This window comes from Clavelina lepadiformis, chromosome 1 (assembly GCF_947623445.1).
Source record: "Clavelina lepadiformis chromosome 1, kaClaLepa1.1, whole genome shotgun sequence".
NCBI lineage: Eukaryota > Metazoa > Chordata > Ascidiacea > Aplousobranchia > Clavelinidae > Clavelina > Clavelina lepadiformis.
Window position 1 is genome coordinate 26,787,686 of NC_135240.1, and position 22,562 is coordinate 26,810,247.

The window sequence follows — 22,562 nt, forward strand, 5'->3', positions numbered from 1 at the left end:
CAAGCACAAGCAGTATCATCGTATCCAAGTTTTTCTTTGCACGCTTTAATGCGAGCTTTTATTTCTTCAATTTCAAAATATTTAGCGATCCAAGAATCTCTTATTTCATTTACACCGCCAAGTGCTTTTTCAGCATATTCTAACGATCCCTTATATTTTTCTTTCCGAAAGTAGCAGTCACTTAACAAGATATAACTCTTTAAAATAGATAAGCATTTTATTTGTTTTGAAAGCTCCAAAGCTTGTCTAGCTTTGTGCATGGCCGAATCCAGTTTACCCAGTTCCATCAAGCACATTCCAACGTAAGTAAGACAATCTACAAATTGCAGGTGGTTTTGTGGTTTGGTTTTATCGAAGGGACATTTCAAATAATCTCGGAATTCTGTGAGAGCTTCATGGAACAATCCTAATTCGTATTTGGCCATACCAGCAATAAGATTCAACATTGATTTATGATTCAACGATTTTTTAAAGAAAAAATCATCAAAGTCCGTTGATGCAATCTTACGTCTTGTTCTGTTTGTTTGTTCGACAGCTTCCTTGAATTTACCAAGATTATGCAAACATATTGCTTTTTGAAGCATAACTCCAAGGTTAAGATCACGGTTTAATTGGAACGGATGGTTTTCGAAACACATAATTATTTGAAGAGCTTCTTGAAACTTTCCCGATAAAATGTACGAGATTCCAACACTGTAAAATGCAGATGGCTCTAAATAATCATCGACACACAGTTGTTTTCTGTGTCTGTCATTCCATTCTTCTATAACGCGATCATTGCAACCAAGCAAACTAATCGCTTGCAATTTTGAATAAAACGAAGAATCTATTATCAGTTTTGTATCTAGTAACTGGCATTGATTACTTTTTAGCATCCTTAAGAACATCTGCAGTTGATTAGCCACGTTTATGCACTCAACCATACTCCTCTCGCCAACAATCTTTATAACCTGCATCCTTATATCAGATACCCAGTCGCGAAAAGTTTCACCTTTATCCAACCAATCGTCTTGACGTCCCTTTGCCATGTACACCTTAAGTCGAACCTCACAAGCAACAGCCAAAGCGAAAAGCAACCCACTTGCGGTTTCCCCGTTAATTCTACCTTCTTTTTGGAGCTGTCTGACAAGGTTGAACGAAGAAGAAAACTTTATAGAGTAGAGATGGCCAAGAGCAGAAATAAACAAACTGACGCTGCGATATACGACTCGCTTTATATTGCAGTAGCTAGCATCTAATAGAGAAAAAAGTTTGCTCATGCGAAAATTATCCAGGTCATCTTCAAGTTGTTTCGTTCTTTGAAACTCATGCAAGACAAAATCAGTGTTTTGAACCTCAAACCGGCCATGTTCAAAGTCGTCGTATAATTTTCTGTCTCCAAATACAAAACAAGTTTCTTTAAGTACCTCATTTAGTTGGTAGCCATTTTTCAAAGCTACTTTGAAATCAAGGTATTGTAGCATTTCGCTGACTGGCTTGATCAGCTCTGTTGTCCAAGGTTTTTTTTGAGTTTTTTCGGTCCTGCCAAGAGGGAATTTACACGCATGAAATATCAAACCGTCGAAAGAAACACCACGTTTTGTGAAATAATCGTAAAACCAGTTGTGTTCTGGGTTATTAGAATTGTTTAAGCTCGGTATGGTGACACTTGGAACAATTGTCTCTTGTAGGTTGATAATGATGAAATGGAAGATGACTGAAAACCACCTAAAATACTCCAGTATTTTCTCGTAATCTGATTTATGCTGAATTCCTTCTTCAAGCAAGATAATATGCTCAAAATCAGAATAAGGTGTGATTTCTCCTCTGGCCAGAGAACCCATTCCTGTGACGTTAAACCGACATGGAGGTGTACCCATGATATTCTGACATTCAGAAGAAACATATTCCATGATACTTTTATATTTCTCTGTTATCATATTCTGAAGTCCTTCTACGATTTTGATCTTCTGTTCAGCGAGTTTTTTGAATTCATCGTCTGGTATCTCATAAGGTATCTCTGCAAGCAAACCCAATTTTTCTTTCGCTCCATTTCTCATTTCCTGGATCTGAATTTCAACTTGTTTTGAAAATTCAACCAAATCAGCTTTTTGATCGTGAGCACCGGCCACTTCAAGCGCATGCGAACAAATTTCTTTGACATCGGTTTGGAATTTAGCATTGGATGGTTGCCTAGCAACGGCTGCGTTTAAGAGAACTGCGCTTCTGATCAAACTTAACTTGTCCGGACTTCGTTTTCTATAAATTAAACCGATCTCATTGAGAATTGGTGCAGACATGAAGGGATTGCTTTCTTTTCCTTCTGCATCACAACACTGCTTTAGATCTTGAGCTAATTTTAACTCGGTTTGAAGAAAGCTATCTTCATTGAGTCCACTTATCTCTTTTGCCATATTTACAATGAAACTTTTTAATCAGGTTAAGCTCTTTTAAACAATAGGTTTAGCAGCTCAACATGCAACACTTTTTGCAACGTGTCTGTAAAATTTGCAATAGCTTTTATCAAAAACTCATTTGTATATAATTTAAATTTTTCATTCTCAATGTTACGGAAACAAACTACAGTCTTTTACAGTTTTTTGGGACGAAAACAGACTTTATATAAAAATTCTACTTTGTCTTTAACGATTTAGATTTCTTACTCTTGCACACAACAAGAAAGAAAATCATAATGCAACTGAGCCGATGGAAAAAACACTACAAGGCACGAATTCATGTCCACCAGCTTCAAACCATAAATGAGAAATATAGGAACTGACCAAACAAGGGCGCCTGTACCTTTGTTTGCATCGGTTCATACTCAAAAATAAGGACAACTAGGAAAAGAAAGCAGAATACTACCTTAAACAGTGCAACAGGAAAAGGGCAATTAATGTTCCAAAAATGAAAAAACGAGATACTATTTGCATTTGTGTGGTTGGTTCAATAATTGGATCGCGCGTTGTTGTTTGGACACACATGACGTAGATAGTTTACAGTGAGATCTATAACCGGGCTTGCCATCGGTCTGGACTCAAAATTAAGGACGAACAGGAAACAAAAGAAGAATACTACCTTAGACATTGCACAACAGGAGAAGGCAATCAATGTTTCTAAAAAACGAGACACTATTTTCATGTTCTTAATTTTTCTATCTCTTTGGTACAAAATGGTATCCTAAAGCTGTCGAAATGCCCAAAATAGGAGCCTCTGCCCTAAGAATAAGACAAAAATAAGGACGTTTCTTACAAATAAGGACAAAAATATGCTCTAAGACACAGACCTTCAAAATAAGGACAATTCTTAGAAATAAGTACGGTATCGCAACCCTGGTTATAGGGCTATAACAAACAGTAATGTTTATAGTTCTATATGTACTGTAAATTATTGCTTTCAGTCAGGCCTACTTGTAAGTGAAAAGCTTATTTTACAGAATAAGTTTTGCAATGGTATAAGCTTCCACAAAAACTGCATAACTCAACAAACTTTCACTCACAGCGTATCAGCGCCATCGCTTTGTACGACATAATCAAGGTACAATTGGTTACTTACGTCAAAATTAATAAGTAACACGACGAAAAGTAAATAAACCGCACCCGTAAAATAAAGTTTATTATTTGCTTAATGACAACAGTAAGCGTACATCGAGATAGAAGTTGTCAATTGCTCATTGCACTGTAATGGTTACTGTTGTTTGCCAAACGCGAAAATGTCTCTCGATCCATGAAAGAAAAAACATGTTAATATTTTGTTACCGCTAGAGCTCGGTAGAGATTAAACTCAGGTTCACGTTCTCAGATTGCGTTATTGTGTCTCGACGCATCTTGAAGAAAATTAATATCAACCTATTTTCATCACCTTAATTTGATACTTTGATACTTTTCTTCCGGGTACTTTGTAGGTAATTATTTCATACACATGACTATTTATTCAGTGTTTTGGATATTGATATATATAACACCACGTTACACGCTTGAAGTGAAGTTTATTTCATTCCGTGGTGATTGTTAGTAACTGAAAATAAGCAACAGAAATGTTATATGAAATGTTGTATATATTACGTAATTTCAGTCTCCAGTATTGCTTATAAAATATTTTCCAATGTGTGTTTAATGTGTCGATATTTATACAACGGTTTGTAGCTGTCAAAGAACCACATTAAAATCTATTATTTGCTGTGGAAATGTCATCGATAAAAATCGATCAAATTCTTTCCTCCGCTCCAACAAAATATTGATAAAGGACTATTTTTCTTGATAGCGACGAATTGGCAGAATAGCCCCAGGCTTCTTCGTAAATCATGCTCGTTCATACAGATGCAGCATACTTTTTATATGTATTGTATTTTATGTTGCTTCTTTATCACATCGTCATGAGCCTAAGAAAAACAATAGCAACGATCTTAAAGAGGAAATTACTGGCCATAAGCATGCAGAGTTGATACCGAAACAAAAGAAATCGCAAAGAAAGCGCTTAGTCGAGTTGATAAGAATCAGCCTCGCAAGGCACGCAAACACCGAGACCATATCTAGGTTCTCCGTTGCTTGTGGCATTCTTTGAAAGCCGCAGTTGCAGTAGAAGTGCAAAGTCCATTGCTGCAGATTGAAAAGCTAGCTATAAATTTGAATATCTGCCAAGTCAATTTGCAAGCAATAATTAGCGGGAACGTCTTAAGTCAGTTTTACAAGAGACTTGAAACGGTTCAAGTGTTCTGTCGAGTGGCTCACCGGTTAACAAAAATAAACATCTCGGTTGCCAGCGCTTCCCAAGTGGGATTACATTTAGAAATCTAGACTTGAAATCGGCTTAAGTCGACTGATTTTCAAAGTTTAAAGGTTTGCTTTGTGACGACATAAGTAAGAGTTCAATTAGGTGGAACCGTTTCATCACTCAGAGAAATAAATGACTGTGTTATTAACATACTTTATTTTATCAGACATGCAATTGACTATATTACGAATTAGCCGGCAAATCAGAGATGACGTCATTTTACGTCAATCAACAGTGTTCAGTGAAACATTTGCCTGCAGGGATGACGTGATAGGTAAAACGTGTTCCTGGAGAGCAAATACGCGGAGCAAATTGCTTTTTCGTTGGTAATGAATATTTCAAACACTACGCTTCGAGCACGAGACATGAACATCAGGTGTAATTAATAGTGCGTGGTTTGCGCCGACAAATTCGTTGGCGTCACAAACATATGCGCCATGTTTTGATAAGAACCATCTGTTACGGTAAGTTGTAACAGGCGCAGCGAAACGAATCGAACCGGTTTCATTTTACGACTGGATCGTCTTCGACACGTCAATAGCACAGCTTTGCCAACTAACCAAGCTACTGTATACAGTGCTAACATATACTTGGTAATATGCGACTGACGACTGTGTATTGAGTGATGACTTTGTCTTGTATTTGGTTGGTGGCTCCGGGTCAAAGTACTGTATCGCGTTTTTGTTAATGACGTTGTAGCCACGTTTTCGTTATGCTCTGTTGATTAAGGTTTTTTTCTTCCACATGATTGGCGGAATACGTGCACCAGTGCATAAGCGAAAGTATGGCCCCTACGTCACTATAGATGAAACCACTGTAATTACCGACCGGTAAGGCGTGGTTAACTTAATTGAACCGAATCTTTTCTTTGGTTGTTGTAGCCATTCAGTGATTTGACAGATGGTTACGGCAATTGTGATGTCACAGTTTAGAGATATGAGTCATTATTTTTCGTTGCTGTGAATGCTGATCGCTGGACAATACCGGACTTGGTTAGCATTTGGTCATTCAGCAAGTCAGTAAAGAAATAAATAAGAATTGTTTCATCATAAACAGTAAAATTTCAGAAGCTTCGAAGCGGTTCTGGTGAACAGACAAAGAACTTCTTATTATGTTCGAGTTTTAAAAATTTCTTTTAAGTTATTTTTGGTCCAAAACCCCCTGTTTTGCGATGAACCGTAAAATATTTTGCGTGTTGCTTAACGTCAGAAAATGTTAGCGGTGGACATATCAGAGGAACCAGATGACGGTTCATTGCTTCGATTGATGACGTCATTGGCGCAAGGACATGAAGTTAAAGGTGTCCTCAGCTTGACACGACGTAGGACATCTTTTAGCTGAACATTATTGACATTTAAACGTTTAATGAGTGTGAATGAGGCCACCAAGCATGAATATGTTGCAAGATAGGCCGCTGCTAATGATACTAGCAGTTACTCTACTAGAATACTCTAGAGTCTAGACTCTAGAAGAAAGGATACGTAAAAATTTGGCTTTAATTGGTTTGGGTTAAACTAAGGTTTAAGTTTATACTAAAAATCTGATACGTTAGGTTTAGGTATTTCTGTTAATATAATCTGAAAATCAGATTCGCAAAAATAACGGAAAAACTGCTTCAAACGTAATATTATTTTCGGTGAATTAGCGTCAACTACTCGCGTGTGTGTTTGGACTTTCGAGGCGAGGGTAGTAACCGGGGATAACGTGTACTTTATTTTTCAACAATTCTTATGTTTTACAAACAAGATTTGTGTGTAAGAAAAAGTTCATTCAATATTGTAAGCAATTGTTACTCAAAGCATAATCACAATGCGTATAAAGTGTTTATTGGTGCGTTTAAAATGCCATTCAGCATGAGCGAACAACTCGGCTTAAAACCGGCCAATTAAAAAGCAGATTGAAAAAAAGCAGCCGATTTCTGTGAACTATCAAACGTTTACGTGTAATCAGAAAAAGGGCGGATAAGATCGCCCACCAAACTTTTTGCATAAAATGAACCTGTCAGTCGCTATGTTAGGAGTTATTCGTAGCTGTTAGCTGGAAGACAAATTACATTTGGAAGATTAATATGTTCCCATCCCATGCAGAACCTGTTTATAATATAAGCTAGGACTAGGTAAACATTGCGTGCATAAAGATCGTTATAAACGGTCAACTGAAATTATACAGCTTAAGCAAAAGGCAGCAAGAATATTAAGAAAGTGAACAATGGAAAACAAAAGTGATTCGTCGCGCGAAAGCACAAGCAGCCCTGAACAAAGCGAGGAAAAACTTTTGAGTGAAACTGAACTGTGGACAGTGACAGACAACCAACAATCAAGCATCAAAGAAGACCACGAATGTGAGGAGATCGACATTGAACATGGAACGTGCTGCGGATCACGTGACCCACACTCGAGACGTATGAAAAGAATCGGGGTAGGCTGCTCTCCACTGACTGCGCCTGGATTTGTTCCCTTTGACTGTTATATAATTGTTTGTGGGAAAAACTTCACAAAACGCGGCGCAAAGCTTTGTCTTTGTCGTTTTTAGTTACTTGTTTCAGTTTTAGAAAGTCCACGTGTTTAGGTCGCACGTCGAATAAACGACGTGCTAGAACGCGTACTTGTGTAGTGGAATGCTTTATTATTCATTGTTGCCTTGTAATTTTTGCCATTCTCATTGCAGTTGGCGCAGACAATCGTGGCCTCGATCTGCATATCCATCGCCATCCCCCTCACCGTGGAATTCCATCGCGCGTCTGCCGGAAGTGGAATATGGTGCCCAGTGTTTGTGAGTTCATAGTCAAGAATATTTTTCACTTTTATTGTAAGATTATGCATTGGTGAGTTTATATTCAATTTACAACTTACCGCCAAATTTGGTGGCTTTGAAAATGGTGAACAGGTTACCGTAATGCGTGTATTGAACAATAATACTGTTGTTATCTTGCTCATGGAAATATTTTATTTATCAGTTTTTTCTCATGGGAGGTCTCAATTACACTTCCGCATCGAAACAACGCCCCTTTGTGGTGAGAAAAATAATCTTTTAACAAGTTCTAGGAAATCGAGATAATTTTTTGCTCGCTCAGTTAAACAGTGGGATTAAATCACCAGCGCATTCCTGCTTCAACCAGTCTCCCATCGAGACTATGTAAGGCGATAAGTCGTCGACCAACAACAGCACGGTACAAGATTATGATCCAGCAGCAGGAGATTGTAAACTTTACACATTTTGTGTTGCCAGGTGATGATGTGGTTCGGTATAACTTGCACCTACTTCGCCCTGCTAATGCTGGCCGTGGAAGCCATTGAACTGAAAAGTCTTCTTGTTGAAAAATACATGCTTTTGGTGAGTAGGACCACGATATTTTATGCCTGTGGCACGTTTCATTACCACGTGGTTGTTTGTTTGTTTGTTTGTCATCGTTTGTTTGTTACGTTGCGATAACGAATGCATGAAGACGTCGACATCGGGGTCGGAATTAAAAACATTTTAGTCAATATCTGGAAAACACTTGGCAAAAGTTATTAAACGTGGACATTTTATTGTAGTACGGCAGTTTTTCTGTGTACTCAACTTAAACGAGAAGTTTTCTTGCCACTAATCCGTAATGATTGGATTAATCCGCGTGTTTGAAATAGCAAAGACCTTATAGATGGCACTGTTCCAATAACCTCATTATCTTTAATGCTGGTATCAATTATCAGTCGCCTGAGGATAATTAAAATCTAGCCACGGTTTAGTTTACAACTCAAGTTCGATACTGTGTGGTCTGCTCAACTTAAACTTATTGAAACTCTTTCCGCAATAACGGTGAAGTTAAGATGAAAAAATTTGTTTGTTCACGATGCCTATAAAATTTTATCAGGGAAATTTTTTTCATACGTACGCACTCGATTGAACTCACAAACCGCTGATGATTGTGATCTCAAACCTCTTATTTACCGGGAATATAAAATTAGTAATCTGGCTTAAGAGGTAACGACATACGACATGTTGTTTACTACCAGGAGAGCATACAATCAGTTTAAGTGAGTTTTCATAACGAACAAAGTTGTAAAAAGTGTAGTACAACGAACTCGTTCATAAGACTTAAACGTTTGTCGAAATTTCTCTCATGACGTATGTTATTCCTTGACACGTGCGCAACGTATTTTTCTGGGGGACGTGTGATATTTAACAAGCAAACAATGTTGTATGCGCGGACATTATCGGGTTCTCTTGTTCCTCAAATATGTCTTCTTGTCTTGGGTACACAAACAACCTAACGAAAAATTTGCAAACTGGAAAAGTTGCATTTTTTCTCGAAGCAAAAATTCTGCAGCGACGAACATATAATCATAAAAATCATAATAATATCATATCATATGATATTATATCAGAATAATTTGCCCGCGGTGATTACAGCGGTCGATTGCACCAACCAAATCTTCTAAGATCAAAGCTTTAAATCTTAATCGCAATCCGGCGGCGGATAAGGATCATATTATTAAAAAGATTTATGCGGTCGTCACAACAGCACAGAGATACAAGTGGTGCGTCCGTGCTCTAAAAGACAAATCCAAGTTTCAAATCCTCGTTGAAACACTTGCCGTACAGAGGTTGAAAATGCGTTGATGTCTAAGCGATCGCTCTACACAATTGCGGATGTCTTGCGACGGAAAACTGGGTACGATTGTGACACCCTAACACGATTTCCATGGTGGAGTAATAATTATTGATAAAAAGTCCATGTTAATTAAACGATTACACAGATCTTTGCCTTTGATGTACGTACACATAATCAATTAAGTTTTATACGTCACAGGCGGTCTGCCTTCACTCCGTGTTATGTGTAATGTCTGGAGTCGAAGTGATCCTCACAATAGCTGGAATTTGGTTTTGTCGTCAGGCGAGCTTGGACCCAAAAGAGGAAAAGGTAAATCATGGACCTGTCGCCTGTCTTTCCTAATGAACAGTATAAGTGGTTTATGGAACACAAGTGTAGCCTTATATATTGTTGTAGCCTTACGTTGAATTATACAGAATTATTTTTTGGTCGCTGTTAACGTATCTGTAGCGCTGGTCAACCTTTTGTGAGATGGTACAAGCCAATGTATTTTTTTCAAAAACTCCGACTTAATTATCTCAGCTTTAATTCCAATATCGTAAATGCTGTTTATTCAATGTCATGGCGTAGCTATGGGGTAGTCTTGAAGCTTTGGTAAAAGGATCGATGCCTGATTTCGTTCTTTGTTGAAAAGTCGGCCGTCTTGTATGCTCATAGATTAGCATTTTGCAACTTGGCTGAATAACAAGACACGGGATTAACATACAGTGAAAATCTTAAGAATTGGCGTGTTTAAAGGTTGATACATTTAGACAAGACTTTGGGTATACTACAAACTCTGTTGACAAGCGCTGATCTAGAGCGATTAAACTTGAGCAGAAAATCCATCTTTACATTAACTGCTACTGACACCTATGTTGCATATCAGACTAAAACATTAGAAGAACTACCAAGTTCCAAGAAAACCGCGATCGTAGAAGTGATATTGGGTGAAGATAAATAGACGGGAGGTTACAAGAGAAATGGTTCGTGTTTGTTTGTTTTGCTCTGTAGGCAATCTTACTGAGTAGTTTACAAAACATGGAAGTTAACAATTCTCTTCACTTCGTAGCAATTTGCTTAAAAACCGTAAAGAAAGATATAACTTGAAACCAATGTTGTACAAATTTTTCGTTAAATTTGCCACGACTTGTTATAATGAACTTGTTTAAAACATTTCGTCTTCTGTACTGATAATCACTGATAGTTCTGTGTTGTGCTTAGTGCCTAAGCACCATAATATGTTTTCGATAGAGGTGTTTTATGAGGCCGAGCAGAACAATTTTTATTGTTGCAAATTCTTGATGTACAGGTCTGGACCGGAAATTGGACGAAAAACCAAACAACAACAACAACAGTATCCTGTGTTCTGAACTTTTTTCAAAAAGATTCCTAATTCGAAAATGTCACTATCACTGGTTTTTTATTATCAAGAGTGCCTAATATGCTGTAAAATTGAAATCATTTACTAACCCACGTCCAGGCCAGCTGCTGCCCAGTTCCGCAAATGCTATTGCTGCTTTTATTTATTACACCTTGTCCAGTGTCCATACTGTGACATCATAATATCAAGTTGGGTTTCTTGTGAAAGAAATTTTATTTTTTGTGATCACTAGCGCCATCCACTGAGGGCTTTTCCAAAATATGAAGTTGTCTGAACCGTGTTAACCGAATATTAAAGCGAAATATAAAAAAAACAGGATATAGTTTGGTACTCTGAAGGTTAACTTTATTCATATTTTTCTACACGAGCTTTGGCTAGCATAAGTTTGCTTCATCAGGTGTACTGCGAAATGGCAAAAAATATTTCAAAATTGCAAGGTAACAAGTATGCTTGGAAACAACAAACGCAATTGTGACGTAATATCTACATGGATCCAAGCAATCACAAAACACTTAATGACGTAACAAATTAAAATCAATCGGTAAGTGAAAGGAAAACGGGAATAAAGCTGTGCTAAAGTCAAATACACTAATGAGTATTTTTTTATTAAATCCCATAAAACCGGCATCCCTGTTGGTCTGCGTAATGTGACGCCAAAGCGCAATTTTGTTCAAAAACGCGCTTTACCAATCTCGGGTTAAAGCGAAAGTTTAACATATAAATACGTAGCCAGTGTAGGTTAAATAAGGTGCTCATAACACGTGATTAACAGAGGCATAAATAAAATACGTTAACTGGCAATCACGACACGAAACGTAACAGTTGATGAACTGATATTGCACAAAGTTTTAGCCTTTGGAGTTTATTAAAACGGGAAAAATGTGGTTTTCCAAGCAAACATTTGCAAACGATGTAGCCAACGCTACTTCCGAGTACAAAAGGTGTTGCAATAATTTGTAAGCAAGATAAAAGATGAGCGAATTGGAGCAAATCTATTCCTTATTAGGAAATAAACGATAAGTCGGCGCAATATCTTGCAATAGAGTTACATAAAATGATGCTAGATTACTCAATATACCCTGCATATATAAGACTAAATACAACGGTCCATTTACTAATGGAAGGCGGTTGCATTACGTAATCAGGAAGTGTTATGACGTGTTAAAAATTGTTGAGAAATCGGTAGCAACAGACAGTTGCTGTCAAACTTTTATTGTAGAAAATGTTCCTGTGCCATGAAAATATCTCTCTTTCATATTGAAGTAAGAATGTCTGGTTTAGAACAATCAAATAAAGCATGATCTTTGCTTAAAAGATCATAAAGTTTAAGATGCTTTTCTTTAGGGTAAACACTGTCATAATATTCTGAGACCATTTTTGGAGTTCCTCTACATTCTTACGCTCCAAGAGGTTTGGCTTCTTTTGGAACCCCGATCAACATTAGAATATACGGTATAAAAAAAGACATCTCCATATGATAATGTGCTGGTGAGTGTAACTAATACATTGCACAACTATTTATATATCTTCTATTCTGTTTATATGAGTCCAGCAACATTAATCCAAGGCACACAACAGATTTTTAGTTTTGGAGTCACGTTAAATCTTCATCAACCGCTTCTTGCTTTCCTTTGACGTCATAATTAACAGCTCACGGCCGGCAAAGATTTTGATATGGCCGCCAGTGAATATGTTTGGCCGTTTCGTCGTCGATTCAATAAGACCCAAACTCATTAAAAATCGCATACATACTGTACTCGTATCTGCGAAAGTCACAAGTGGAATACAAACATTCAAGTTTTGTTATTTGACTTTTGGTACATTTTTTCAAAGTAAAAGTTTATTCTTTACGACCGAACTCATAAAACCAAAAAAATATCTGTACGGACGAATTTTCTTTCGTTTGGCTTATAAAATGCTTGCTTTTCTATACAACGGCCCATGTGTGGAAAACAAAAGACGCTCTCTATAACAACGAAAGTTCAGTATTGCCTAAATATACGATCATTCTAAGTTGCGTAAACTTGATCTTGTTTTGTGTCCGGAAGTTAAACCACTAAGTTACCGTCAGTGATGTTGGAACCATACTCTGCGTGGTTGGGTTTTGATACAGCATAAGAATTCCTTTTCGTCTGACTATCAGCTTTTATCTTATTCCTATAAACTGACAATACTCTTTCGAATGGTTCTCTCACGAAGATTGTTTTTATCGGTCGCTTAGCAAAGAACGTTTTTCCATCTGATCTCTGACAACACATTTCTTCGAAAATCCCGGTTGATTAGATGCAGGCTGCAAAGAAGTGGATAAACTTGGTTGGAAGCAAAGTAACCATATTCTGCTTTTTAAAAATTGTTCAGTAGTTTTTGCGTTTAGTGCAGCGGTTTAATCTGTATTTTGGTTTAATATTTATGTAGTATAACGGCAATAGACATCCTATACTTTAGGGTCGGTGTCTTACGGAGTGCATCAAGCGTCTCCAGTTAATGGATCCAACTTTGAGAATTAAACATGTCAGCACTTTGTACTGTTTGAGATAGGCAACATTTCCTGATATTTGGTTAACGGACGCAGACTTAATTTCGATTTATCTCTCCATGGATTATGCTATACTGCCTATTCCATTGCTTAAAATTAAACACATGAGTTTAAAACATTTCTCTGTCATCAATTGAGCAATTTTTCAAATAAAAAAGGACTTTTGTTCAATTTTTGACAACCATGATGCCATGATGGTAAACCCTGGTGGGACATCAGCTCGAATCATACTACTGTACAGTAAAAAAATTTTTATTAAGCAGAAAATTTGGAAAAAAGCAGTTAAAATTACGAAATTACGTAACTTAAAATAAAATTTGAATCCAATTTTACAACATTTCAATAAATTTCACCGCAAAGATTTATTCATTGATCGAATAAACGACGAAGTAAATTTGTAAAAAAAATTTTATTGACAGAAAGAGTATAGTTTTGTTTTCGGTATGATGCGGTTCCAGTAAATATCGGTATGTAAAAAGTGTATATTTTATTTAATTTCGAAGCTCATCAGCGTGACCGATTCATTAATGGGAGGATCAAGCATCAAGAATGGGCACAACATCATACAATGCGTGACTTTGAATTTGTCAGAAAAATCATTAAAGGGTCCAAAAACAAGTTGGTCTTATATCATTCTTATTTTTACCGCAATAATCGGTACCGGACTAGGCTGGAGCCAGCAGTAAAGACGGCACTGTTCTGTACGGCAGGCCTCCCATCTCCCATTCAAATCTTGCCATCTACTAAACTTGAGGGGTAGAGTAATTGGCGCATGCCAAGGAAAAATACTCTAACTTTTCTGCCATTGTGCAAAAAAATGCATCTGGTATTAGAGTATGGTTTTAAACATACTCCTTTCTGCTAAAATTTTTTTAAATGAAATATCTTAAAAAAACGTAAAATAATATCATACCAAACCTACAAGAATAAAATGACGCCGTAGTCTAACTGTTCTGGGCGTTTGTGATTAAGTACAAACGTGATAGCTAAAAGTGTAATACTCATAGACATCTGAAGTTTCTGTTTAAAATTATAACTACAACAACTTTGCTGCCGCTGCTCGTTCTGCAATCAGGCAGATTGCGGTTGAAGTGGGAGGTTTTACCTCGATAGGATTGATTTAGCAACAATGACGGATCGTCAAAAGTGGAAAAATAAAAAAACGGTAATTCCGGAACAGTCCAGTCCTCCGCCATACGAGCCTCCGCCTCCGTGGATTCCACCCAAGGAAAGGTGGAATGATTCAAATTACAACAACAATCTAATAACGTTTTTACCAAGAACAGTTGTACTTGAAAGATCGGGCGATCATCGCTTAGGTTTTAACATTCGAGGTGGACCAGCTCATGAATATGGTGTATACGTATCTAAGGTGAGTGAGTTCAATAATTTGTAAAAGTACCGTACGGTACCAGTAGCCTAAAAGCAAAAACAGCAGATTTGTAGGGTCTAATGCAGAAGTGCACAACCGCATGATGCATTTATATACTAGACCCCTGATACCCAAATAGTGACGTCATTTGGTTTTGCACTTTTTCACTAGACCCGATACGTCCTGGTAACCTGTTATTTGAAAGTTTGTTTTCAGTACAGCGGATCAATATGCTAACAAACTTTCTAGTAGGCTACCGGTACATAAGTTATAAGCTATGGTTAACCACCACACATTTCTCTTTAACTCTACCATAACTAGTATATTGGTAGCAAGACATATCTGATATGGGGTCAGGCTATATCAGTAACAGGTCGTACAGTAGCCTATATGTCTCAGCTTGGACTGCAATTGTGCATACTGTATAGCCTAGCCGTACTGGTGTAATAACTGGTCAGTTATCTGTTGATGTAATCGCTAAATGATGTCAACTAGGTCTAGTTTAGACCTGAGTCAATGTGTGTTTAAAATCTAACTTTAGTCTTGGCCACTAATATTTTGCATCTACTCAAAATGTCTACATATGCCACCCTGACTGGAAAGCATGGCAGTTTTCGACGAAAATTGTGCGTCCAAAGACGTAAATTTTTGTGCTCTGGTGTGCACAATAACCTTAATTCTTTGTTTATGTAATATAAATTTACCTGAAGATATAAAGGTTCGGCGTACATGTTGATGAATCTCATAAATGCAGGTGCCACACTTTCATCTAAAATACATTCACAGCACAGGCGAACCATAATAAACATCGCCTCTTTAGTTTGATGTTGTTAAAAGTAATAGCGCTTGGTGCAATAGAGCAGCATTTTATTTAAGAAATGATAATCCACTTTTTAGGTTCTCACAGGAAGTGAGGCAGAGAAACTTGGTCTGAAATCCGGTGATAAAATACTGCAAGTTAACGATGTTGATTACTGCGACATCGCTCATGAAGAGGTGCAAAGTGTATTGGATTAGTATCGTATTGTCGGACTTGTTATGCTACATTGTAGTGACATGTACGATGGTCATGTGTTGAGGTTCAGTGAATTTATGTGTTGAAGTTTAATTTTAAAGTTCTATAGCTTCAAAAAATAGCTATGTCTTGAAAGATGTTAAATTATAATTCAAAAGAATTGTTGAATCTTTTTGAATTAGTTATTACTGCAATTACTGTCTAAGTTTAACTATTTAAGTTTAAAGTAAAACATTTCTTTAATGAAAAAGTGATTGCACAAGTATTGCTACAATGATACTTATTTAAGAACAGACTTCCATTCTTGTTACAGCTTAACTAACAAACATAAAGAAATCTGTATATTTCATGAAATAGCTTTATTGATGGACATTGTATTTTGTACTCTGTGCTCAGGCGGTCGAAATCCTTCAAGAGTCAGATATGCTGGAGATGAAAGTTCAATACTTTCCCTATGGTAATTAACGAATTTGTATAATTTTATTGAAGAATAACTATTGCATGGCTAAAGGACTAGTCTCATAACTGGAAAATTTCTGCCGTGTTTAAGTAACATAGTGCAGACACTTAGTTGCTGATAATCTAATAAAATGTTTTTCATTTGCAGGTTATAGCTTGCAGCAAAATCGCATCGGAATGATTTGACTTATTTCTTGCAAGCACACATAATACACTGATGAAATTTATCTGGTTGCTTGGAAAAGCCAGTTGGCCACTTAAACTAGTTTCGATAAACTTTTTAAATATGGATTGTGTAAATGCAAATTATGAACCGTGCATTATGTGTTTGTGCTGTATGTACTTTATACTCGTAATATTTTTAAATTGAATATATATTTTTCCATACTTGTTTTTTCTTTATTTTGCACCAATATGTTTTGAAAAAGGTTCAGTTCTGTTCCGATGCCGGTACCTTTACGTTGCTTAATGTAATTGTAGAACTTTTGGTGTCCATGTTCCCTGCGCCCTTTCCTACTACATTGATGGCTTGATACACTTCTGTTGGCATTATTGCGTACAGCAATGATCACCTTTCATCGGTTAGGCTTAAAAATCATTAGGAAAATAAATTGTAAAGTTGCTAAGATCTGCTACTGAAATCCAGCATTCGTACTGCTGCATGGGGTTCAACAGGCGATCATTCACAGTGCTACGGCAGCGTGTTTCCATTGCTCATCCAAAATATCAGCTTAGCCTTAGCCCTTAGACGTTTGCGTTTATCAGATAAAAGGTTCCATGTAACCGCAACTGCATGCATTTAACAGTTACGGCAAATCGATACGCCGGGCAATTGTCTAACTTTTTGCTTTGCTAATGAAAACAAAGACGACGAATATTTGGCATATTTAGCTTTAGCACTAAGAGTAGCGCCCAGATTTTGTGGTCTAATACTAAACTGGAAATACTGATGTAAATAACTGAAGTTGAATGTTAACCTAAAATATTTCAATTACGTCAACGGTCATGAACACGTCAAAGAAGCTTGCTCTATCAATTAATGAGTAAATTTCGTTGTTTTAAATTTAATGACGTGTTTATTTTTTATCAGACATACCGTATTTTAACGTGGTTTTACTGTATGCTTGGTGCAAGGTCGCACTCAAACTATTTATAATGATACCCATCTGTCCGATGTTGTGTCAAGATGTTAAAAAGTTTTGGATTTAATTAATTTGATATCAAGTCAATGTCGGAATTCACATTAATTGTATCATAGTTGGGAAATGAACAATGGTACGCTCATGCGTATACGCTGCGTCCGGCGTATATGCCCCGTTCTGTGTTTAACCTGACATTTTTCCCTTATAAAGTAGGCTTTAACACCATATATTACATATTCACTGCGATCTGATTTTCTGAAATGAACATAGCTGTATACAAGCTAAATTGTTGTAAGACCAATTCATGATTTTAACAATTTTATTCTCTTCAGCGGCAGACCAAGACGCTTCGGCATAATGAATCACGAGATCGAAAGAACGCGGAAAACCTTTAACCGTTTATTGGACGCTTTATCTTTAAGAAAAGCAACCGTGCGTGACAGTTGCTTATTTGCAAAGGACACTACATAAAGGAAGTATTGGCTGAAGTTTGGTCTTATTTCGGTAAGCGACTGATTGTGTTGGTGAGGTAAAAACTATTTAAGTTTTTCAGATTAACGTTTTGTGTTCCTTAGGCGAGGAATTTTATGAATTGAAACGTGACAAAACAGAGCAGTGTTCAGCAGCTGCAATTCAAGTCCATAATTCATAGCTATAGTATTACCGCCTTAAGCGTGATTCATTACGTGCATCCGTTGACATGTCAGTGTTTGTTGTTCTAATGTCACGTATAGCGCTAATGCCATGGACAAATCACATACTTTGTTGTCTGCGGCCGCTGGGAACATAGTAGTGTGCAAATTGCTTTGGTCACGTGGGTTGCGGTTGTATAATAAGTTTAAATGGAGACGTCCAACCATGATGTCACGTTTATTTGTTTCAGAAACTGTCCGACGTAGTCGCGTTTGATTTGTAGTCAAGTTAAAGTAAAAATGCTGCGTTTAACGCTTCTCGTGCTTGCTGGAGCCGTTTTATGCTCGGGTTATCCCTACCATGCATCGTGCTGTGTGAAATGGAAGTTTCCGTCACTGACGTGTGAGGCGGTACAGGGCAAACTGCTCGCTCAGATCAAAGCCTGGACTGGTCATAAAAATTGTAAGAAAGGCGGCGAAAAATGCAATTACGAGCTGAAGAGTAACTCATCGACCGACGTAACAGCGACTCACACAACACCCAAGCACGGATTCGTGGACTTCCTTCACATGAAGTTTATCCCGTTTAAGAAGGAGATTTTCTTCCCGGAATACTACGCATCGCCGGACCAACACATCACGTTTGTGAAAGCGCTCGGTGCCCCATCTACCGGTTGCAAAGTCCACGGTTGCTCGAGGTCCGAAGTGTGGTACGCACATCTTGATTTCGGCACCAACTACTGCAACCTCCACAACCTCATGACTGGATCCGGTTTATCCAACAGCACTGGGTTTGCCGAGATGACGAGCGACCGCATATGCACTCAATATTCCAGCGCCAATTGTGATAAATACTGAAGGATGTGCAACGAATTCTGCAAAGCTCAATTGTGAAACTGCATATTAATTTACCATTCATTTAAGCATCGTCATTCATTACTAATCATGATTTGAATTATATCGTTTTGCGAACTTTTATGGCTTGTCTTAACGGTACGAGCTGTGACATGCAGTCAATAGTAATATTGTTCAAAGATCTTGCGCTGTATTATACGCTTCTTCATCAAGTATAAAGGAAATAATATATCATTTCTTATTGCTTTTCACCATGCAATTACGGCTTTTCCATTCGTCCATTGTATTCAGTATATTGGCTTCGCGTGTAAGCTTTTCAATGTCGCAAGTTTTTGAATATAACGATGAAAAAATTTTATTACGCGATGTTTAACACACAAAGACGAAAATGAGACTGTTCCTGGTGGGAGGGCTTTGTGACGCGCTCGCACCAACAATAGGTTGAAGTAAGGCGGGAAATTTCACGTGATACAGTATCAAGATCACATGATAGTTTGTGATCACGCTTCCTGACTTTCATCTACAAGCACATGACCCAGCCACCATGTCTTTGTAACGCCGGAGGACGACATATTCATTCTGATCAAAGTATAAGAGGTTGATGTCATACAGTTTGTCCGGGGTACAACACGGCAAATCGACTGGTTGTCCCCCGAGTCCAAGCGTGTGCATGATGCTCTGCACTGTTGCGTGGTTATTTGGCTTCAAGTGTTGACCGAGCGGAAAAGCGCATTTTCCCCGGCAGTGGTAGGCGTTGTAGCCCTGGGGGTGGATGATCCAGCCTGTCCAGCCCATTTCTTCAAAGTCAACGTAAAGGGGGTAGCGGGTGCAGAGTCTAGTTGCTGAAGATGCAATGGAGAGCGTGGAAAATGAAGACCCGCTTGGACGACGCAAATGACCGGTTGTCGTTCTCGAATCACCGTCAGCAGCGTAATCGTAGTCGTACTCCCAGTAATACGGGACTCCTTGATCGCTGTTTTCATTGGTGTCGTCATAATTAGAAGGGCTTCCATAGAAATCCCGTAACATATCAGAGTTGTCCGTCTTGGGAACAGTTTCTTCCATGTTGGCAGGATTTGTTTGATGTTTCCCGCGCTTGTTTTTGTTCTTGTGTTTTGTGTCTCCCGCCAAGTCATCGTTGTCCTCTTTCCTTCTTTCTTCCCCTTTCCTTCTTTCGCCTTCCTTTCGACTTTCTACTGCTTCTCTTGATCGATTGTTGTTGGAATTCGACTTCTTTGAATCCCGATTATCAGCCGAGCGTTTTGGGCGGATGATTTTGTTCAGATGCCCCGATGGCTTCCCTGCCATTTCTGTCATCTTTGCAGCGTGAAGAAGCTGTAAGGTCTCTGAAATGAAAAACATGAAATTACTCAAGATATTGTAGAAACAGTTTGTGATCAATCGCTTTCCGTTAAACACGAAAACGTTCTTTTAAAATCGTAGCATTAGCTCTGCGAATACCAGGCTGAGAGCTGGATAGGTAATATAAATTTTTACTCACTGGCTTTCTGGCTTATATGAATGTTACTTCTGCTGTCATTTGTGAATGTTACCAAGATCGGCATTCTTTCTTTCGAACTTCCGCGTCTCTGTATGACGTCACCGTTTTCATACGTAATTTCTATTATGACGCCGAGATTTTCTAATCTTTTTCTCCTCCATGATTCAACCTATAGACGGAAATGACGAAAAAGGTTAAGGAAAGGTCAATTGGATGGCAGTAGCCTAAATTATCTTTGGAGATGAAGCTCACTGTGGTCAACAGTGGAAAGATTTGCCATCCGTGAACGTGTAAAGGGAGACGTCTAGCGGCGACTAAAGTTTTCCGAGTTTTGCTCATTTTGTTTCGCATTTTTAAAATCTGAAAAAAAGGACGAAGCCATGAATAATAGCAAGAACAAGAAGAAGACAAAATGTCATTTCTCACCTGGAATATTTTAATAAAATAAGTGAAGGAAGAAACTCTTTTCTTTTGAGGCCGCTCCAGGAAGACGTGGAGTTCAGCGTCGAGGACAATCTCCTTCTTATTTAAAGAGCCAACATCAAACTGACATCGATCCGGACACAAACGATCTATAGTTTAGTCTGATTTTAGTTCTTGTTTGCTTAGAAATAACAGGCTACGAGTCCATCTTGCAGCTAATTTAACTTCGCTGGTTGGTGATAATATTACTGGCCGGGAAAGACGTTAACAGCACTTTGCAAATACATTTATAAAGTATACACTCAGCCATAGGTGGGAAGTACCGTGGTGCTATTGTACCGAATTACTGTACCGCGGTACTTTTTGAAAAAATATTTGAATAATCTCACCTGTGTTTGGTATACTCCGCACGGTGTCAGCATCGAGTAGATCTGGAGCTTTTGAGAGTCCATTTTGATCCGCAATCGCGTTATAAAGATCGACCATGTACTTAGGCGGTTTATTTTTGCCTTGCGTATGGCCAACATTTTCCGGAACCTTGAATTTAGAAAAAGACGTGGAAAATTAATCAAAGAAACAACAAAAAATAAATGGAATGGCAAAAACCTAAAAAAGTATGGATGTAAAATGTTGGATACCTTTGCAATACCTGACGATTTACCTTTACAACTTCGAACTATACGAAAACGTTTAGAATGACAATTGACCCCCTCACCTTCAAACCAAACATGTAAAGCATCTCTTGTCGAGCTTTGATCTTCAGATCAATCAAGAGTCCTTCCACCTTCATTCCAAACTCTTCTTTCTCCTCGCCCTCTTCCGCATCTAGGTCCTTGTATTCGTAATCCGGCCATGTCTGTCGATTGACTACGTCAACTGACCTTCTCTGCTTAAGTAACTTGCCCTCTGTGCTCGCATTCCAAGTCATATATGACATCATGAAGAATAAGTTAAGTAATCTCATTGTTACGTCACGCTTAAAACTGTTTTATTCTTCAAAAATCGTGCCAGTGCCCTGCTCGATGTTCCTTTCGACAATGCAGCCTAAGCCTCGGTTTCTTTCTTTTATGACAACAGAAAAAAGTATAGTGACGTCACAATCGTCCGCACCCGCGTCCTGCCGGGTTGGTTGATTGAGTAAAACTTTTGTTTCAGTTCTAAATATGGGCGGCAGTTTGCGCGAAATAAACTACAGAGTTACGACCATGCCTCCATCTGACCGCCGATTTGTCAAAGAGCTAAAGATAAAAGGAAAACCCCCTGCAGCTGCCGCTTGGCAGGCCGCCAATAATTACACGAATAATTTGCACCTTTGTGTTGTAATAATAAAAAAGCGGGACGCAGTTACAAACACATGGCGATTAATCGCGTTTCACACTCGCCTGGTTAAAAGTTCATTTTCACCTTAAGCTTTCTGCTCGTACTAAGTAGGCCTCTATCTTACACCTTCGATATGAATTGCGAGCGTAATTGTCTGTAGCTTTCTTATATACTATATGTATACAGTAACGAAATCTTTATCCTCAGAAAGGAGAAGTTTTTGCAAGACTTAAGCTTGCAAACCATTCCTCATCAGTCGGATCCTGCATGGTTACATAACTTATTTTGTTCATTTTCCGATAGATGCGTTTTTCATTTTGTGCTTTAGTTTTTATGCGATGTCGCTGGAATGTGGAACTGTGCACCATGACCACTGAATAACGATTTATGTGCAAAGCAATTTGTGTTGTTTTGAAAACTTCTTTCTACTTGTCAGAACTAGTGGGAATTTTCTCCATTTAAAAAAAAAACGATCAAACCAGTAGATACAATTTCATACATTCTCAAATTAACTTCACAAACTCGCGGTTTTCAACCAAATCTAAGAAGATTTCTTTCTTCACATACCACAGGTAGAAGCTTTAATGCCAAGCTTACAAAA

At 38.0% G+C, this 22,562-nt stretch overlaps 4 protein-coding genes across 5 annotated transcripts; 3 read left to right on the forward strand and 1 right to left on the reverse strand.

The window, feature by feature from the left end:
- The first annotated feature begins 6,819 nt into the window (after positions 1-6,819).
- On the forward strand, positions 6,820-11,024 carry LOC143469108 (uncharacterized). The gene is made up of 7 exons (XM_076966676.1): positions 6,820-7,167; positions 7,417-7,521; positions 7,706-7,762; positions 7,978-8,082; positions 9,542-9,652; positions 10,212-10,308; positions 10,635-11,024. Exons 1-6 carry the CDS (start codon positions 6,958-6,960, stop codon positions 10,284-10,286), a joined length of 663 nt encoding a protein of 220 aa, XP_076822791.1. The 5' UTR covers positions 6,820-6,957; the 3' UTR covers positions 10,287-10,308; positions 10,635-11,024.
- A 3,255-nt stretch (positions 11,025-14,279) lies between these two features.
- Positions 14,280-16,716, forward strand: LOC143457118 (PDZ domain-containing protein 11-like). Of its 2 annotated transcripts, none has more exons than XR_013117121.1 (4): positions 14,280-14,614; positions 15,512-15,693; positions 16,026-16,086; positions 16,237-16,716. XR_013117121.1 is itself a non-coding variant. In XM_076955220.1 (4 exons), the coding sequence occupies exons 1-4, from the start codon at positions 14,372-14,374 to the stop codon at positions 16,272-16,274; spliced, it is 441 nt and encodes a 146-aa protein (XP_076811335.1). In that variant the 5' UTR covers positions 14,280-14,371; the 3' UTR covers positions 16,275-16,716. The 2 variants fall into 2 exon arrangements, 1 of the variants encoding a protein (XP_076811335.1); XM_076955220.1 differs by having other exon boundaries at positions 15,512-15,610.
- A 1,365-nt stretch (positions 16,717-18,081) lies between these two features.
- LOC143457102 (uncharacterized) lies at positions 18,082-19,075 on the forward strand. Its single transcript, XM_076955219.1, has one exon. The coding sequence runs from the start codon at positions 18,163-18,165 to the stop codon at positions 18,718-18,720; it is 558 nt and encodes a 185-aa protein (XP_076811334.1). The 5' UTR covers positions 18,082-18,162; the 3' UTR covers positions 18,721-19,075.
- On the reverse strand, positions 19,057-21,800 carry LOC143457070 (uncharacterized). The gene is made up of 6 exons (XM_076955216.1): positions 21,357-21,800; positions 21,031-21,178; positions 20,645-20,790; positions 20,471-20,578; positions 20,219-20,387; positions 19,057-20,063 (listed from the first exon to the last, which is right to left on the reverse strand). The coding sequence occupies exons 1-6, from the start codon at positions 21,603-21,605 to the stop codon at positions 19,234-19,236; spliced, it is 1,650 nt and encodes a 549-aa protein (XP_076811331.1). The 5' UTR covers positions 21,606-21,800; the 3' UTR covers positions 19,057-19,233.
- Between the last annotated feature and the right edge of the window lie 762 nt (positions 21,801-22,562).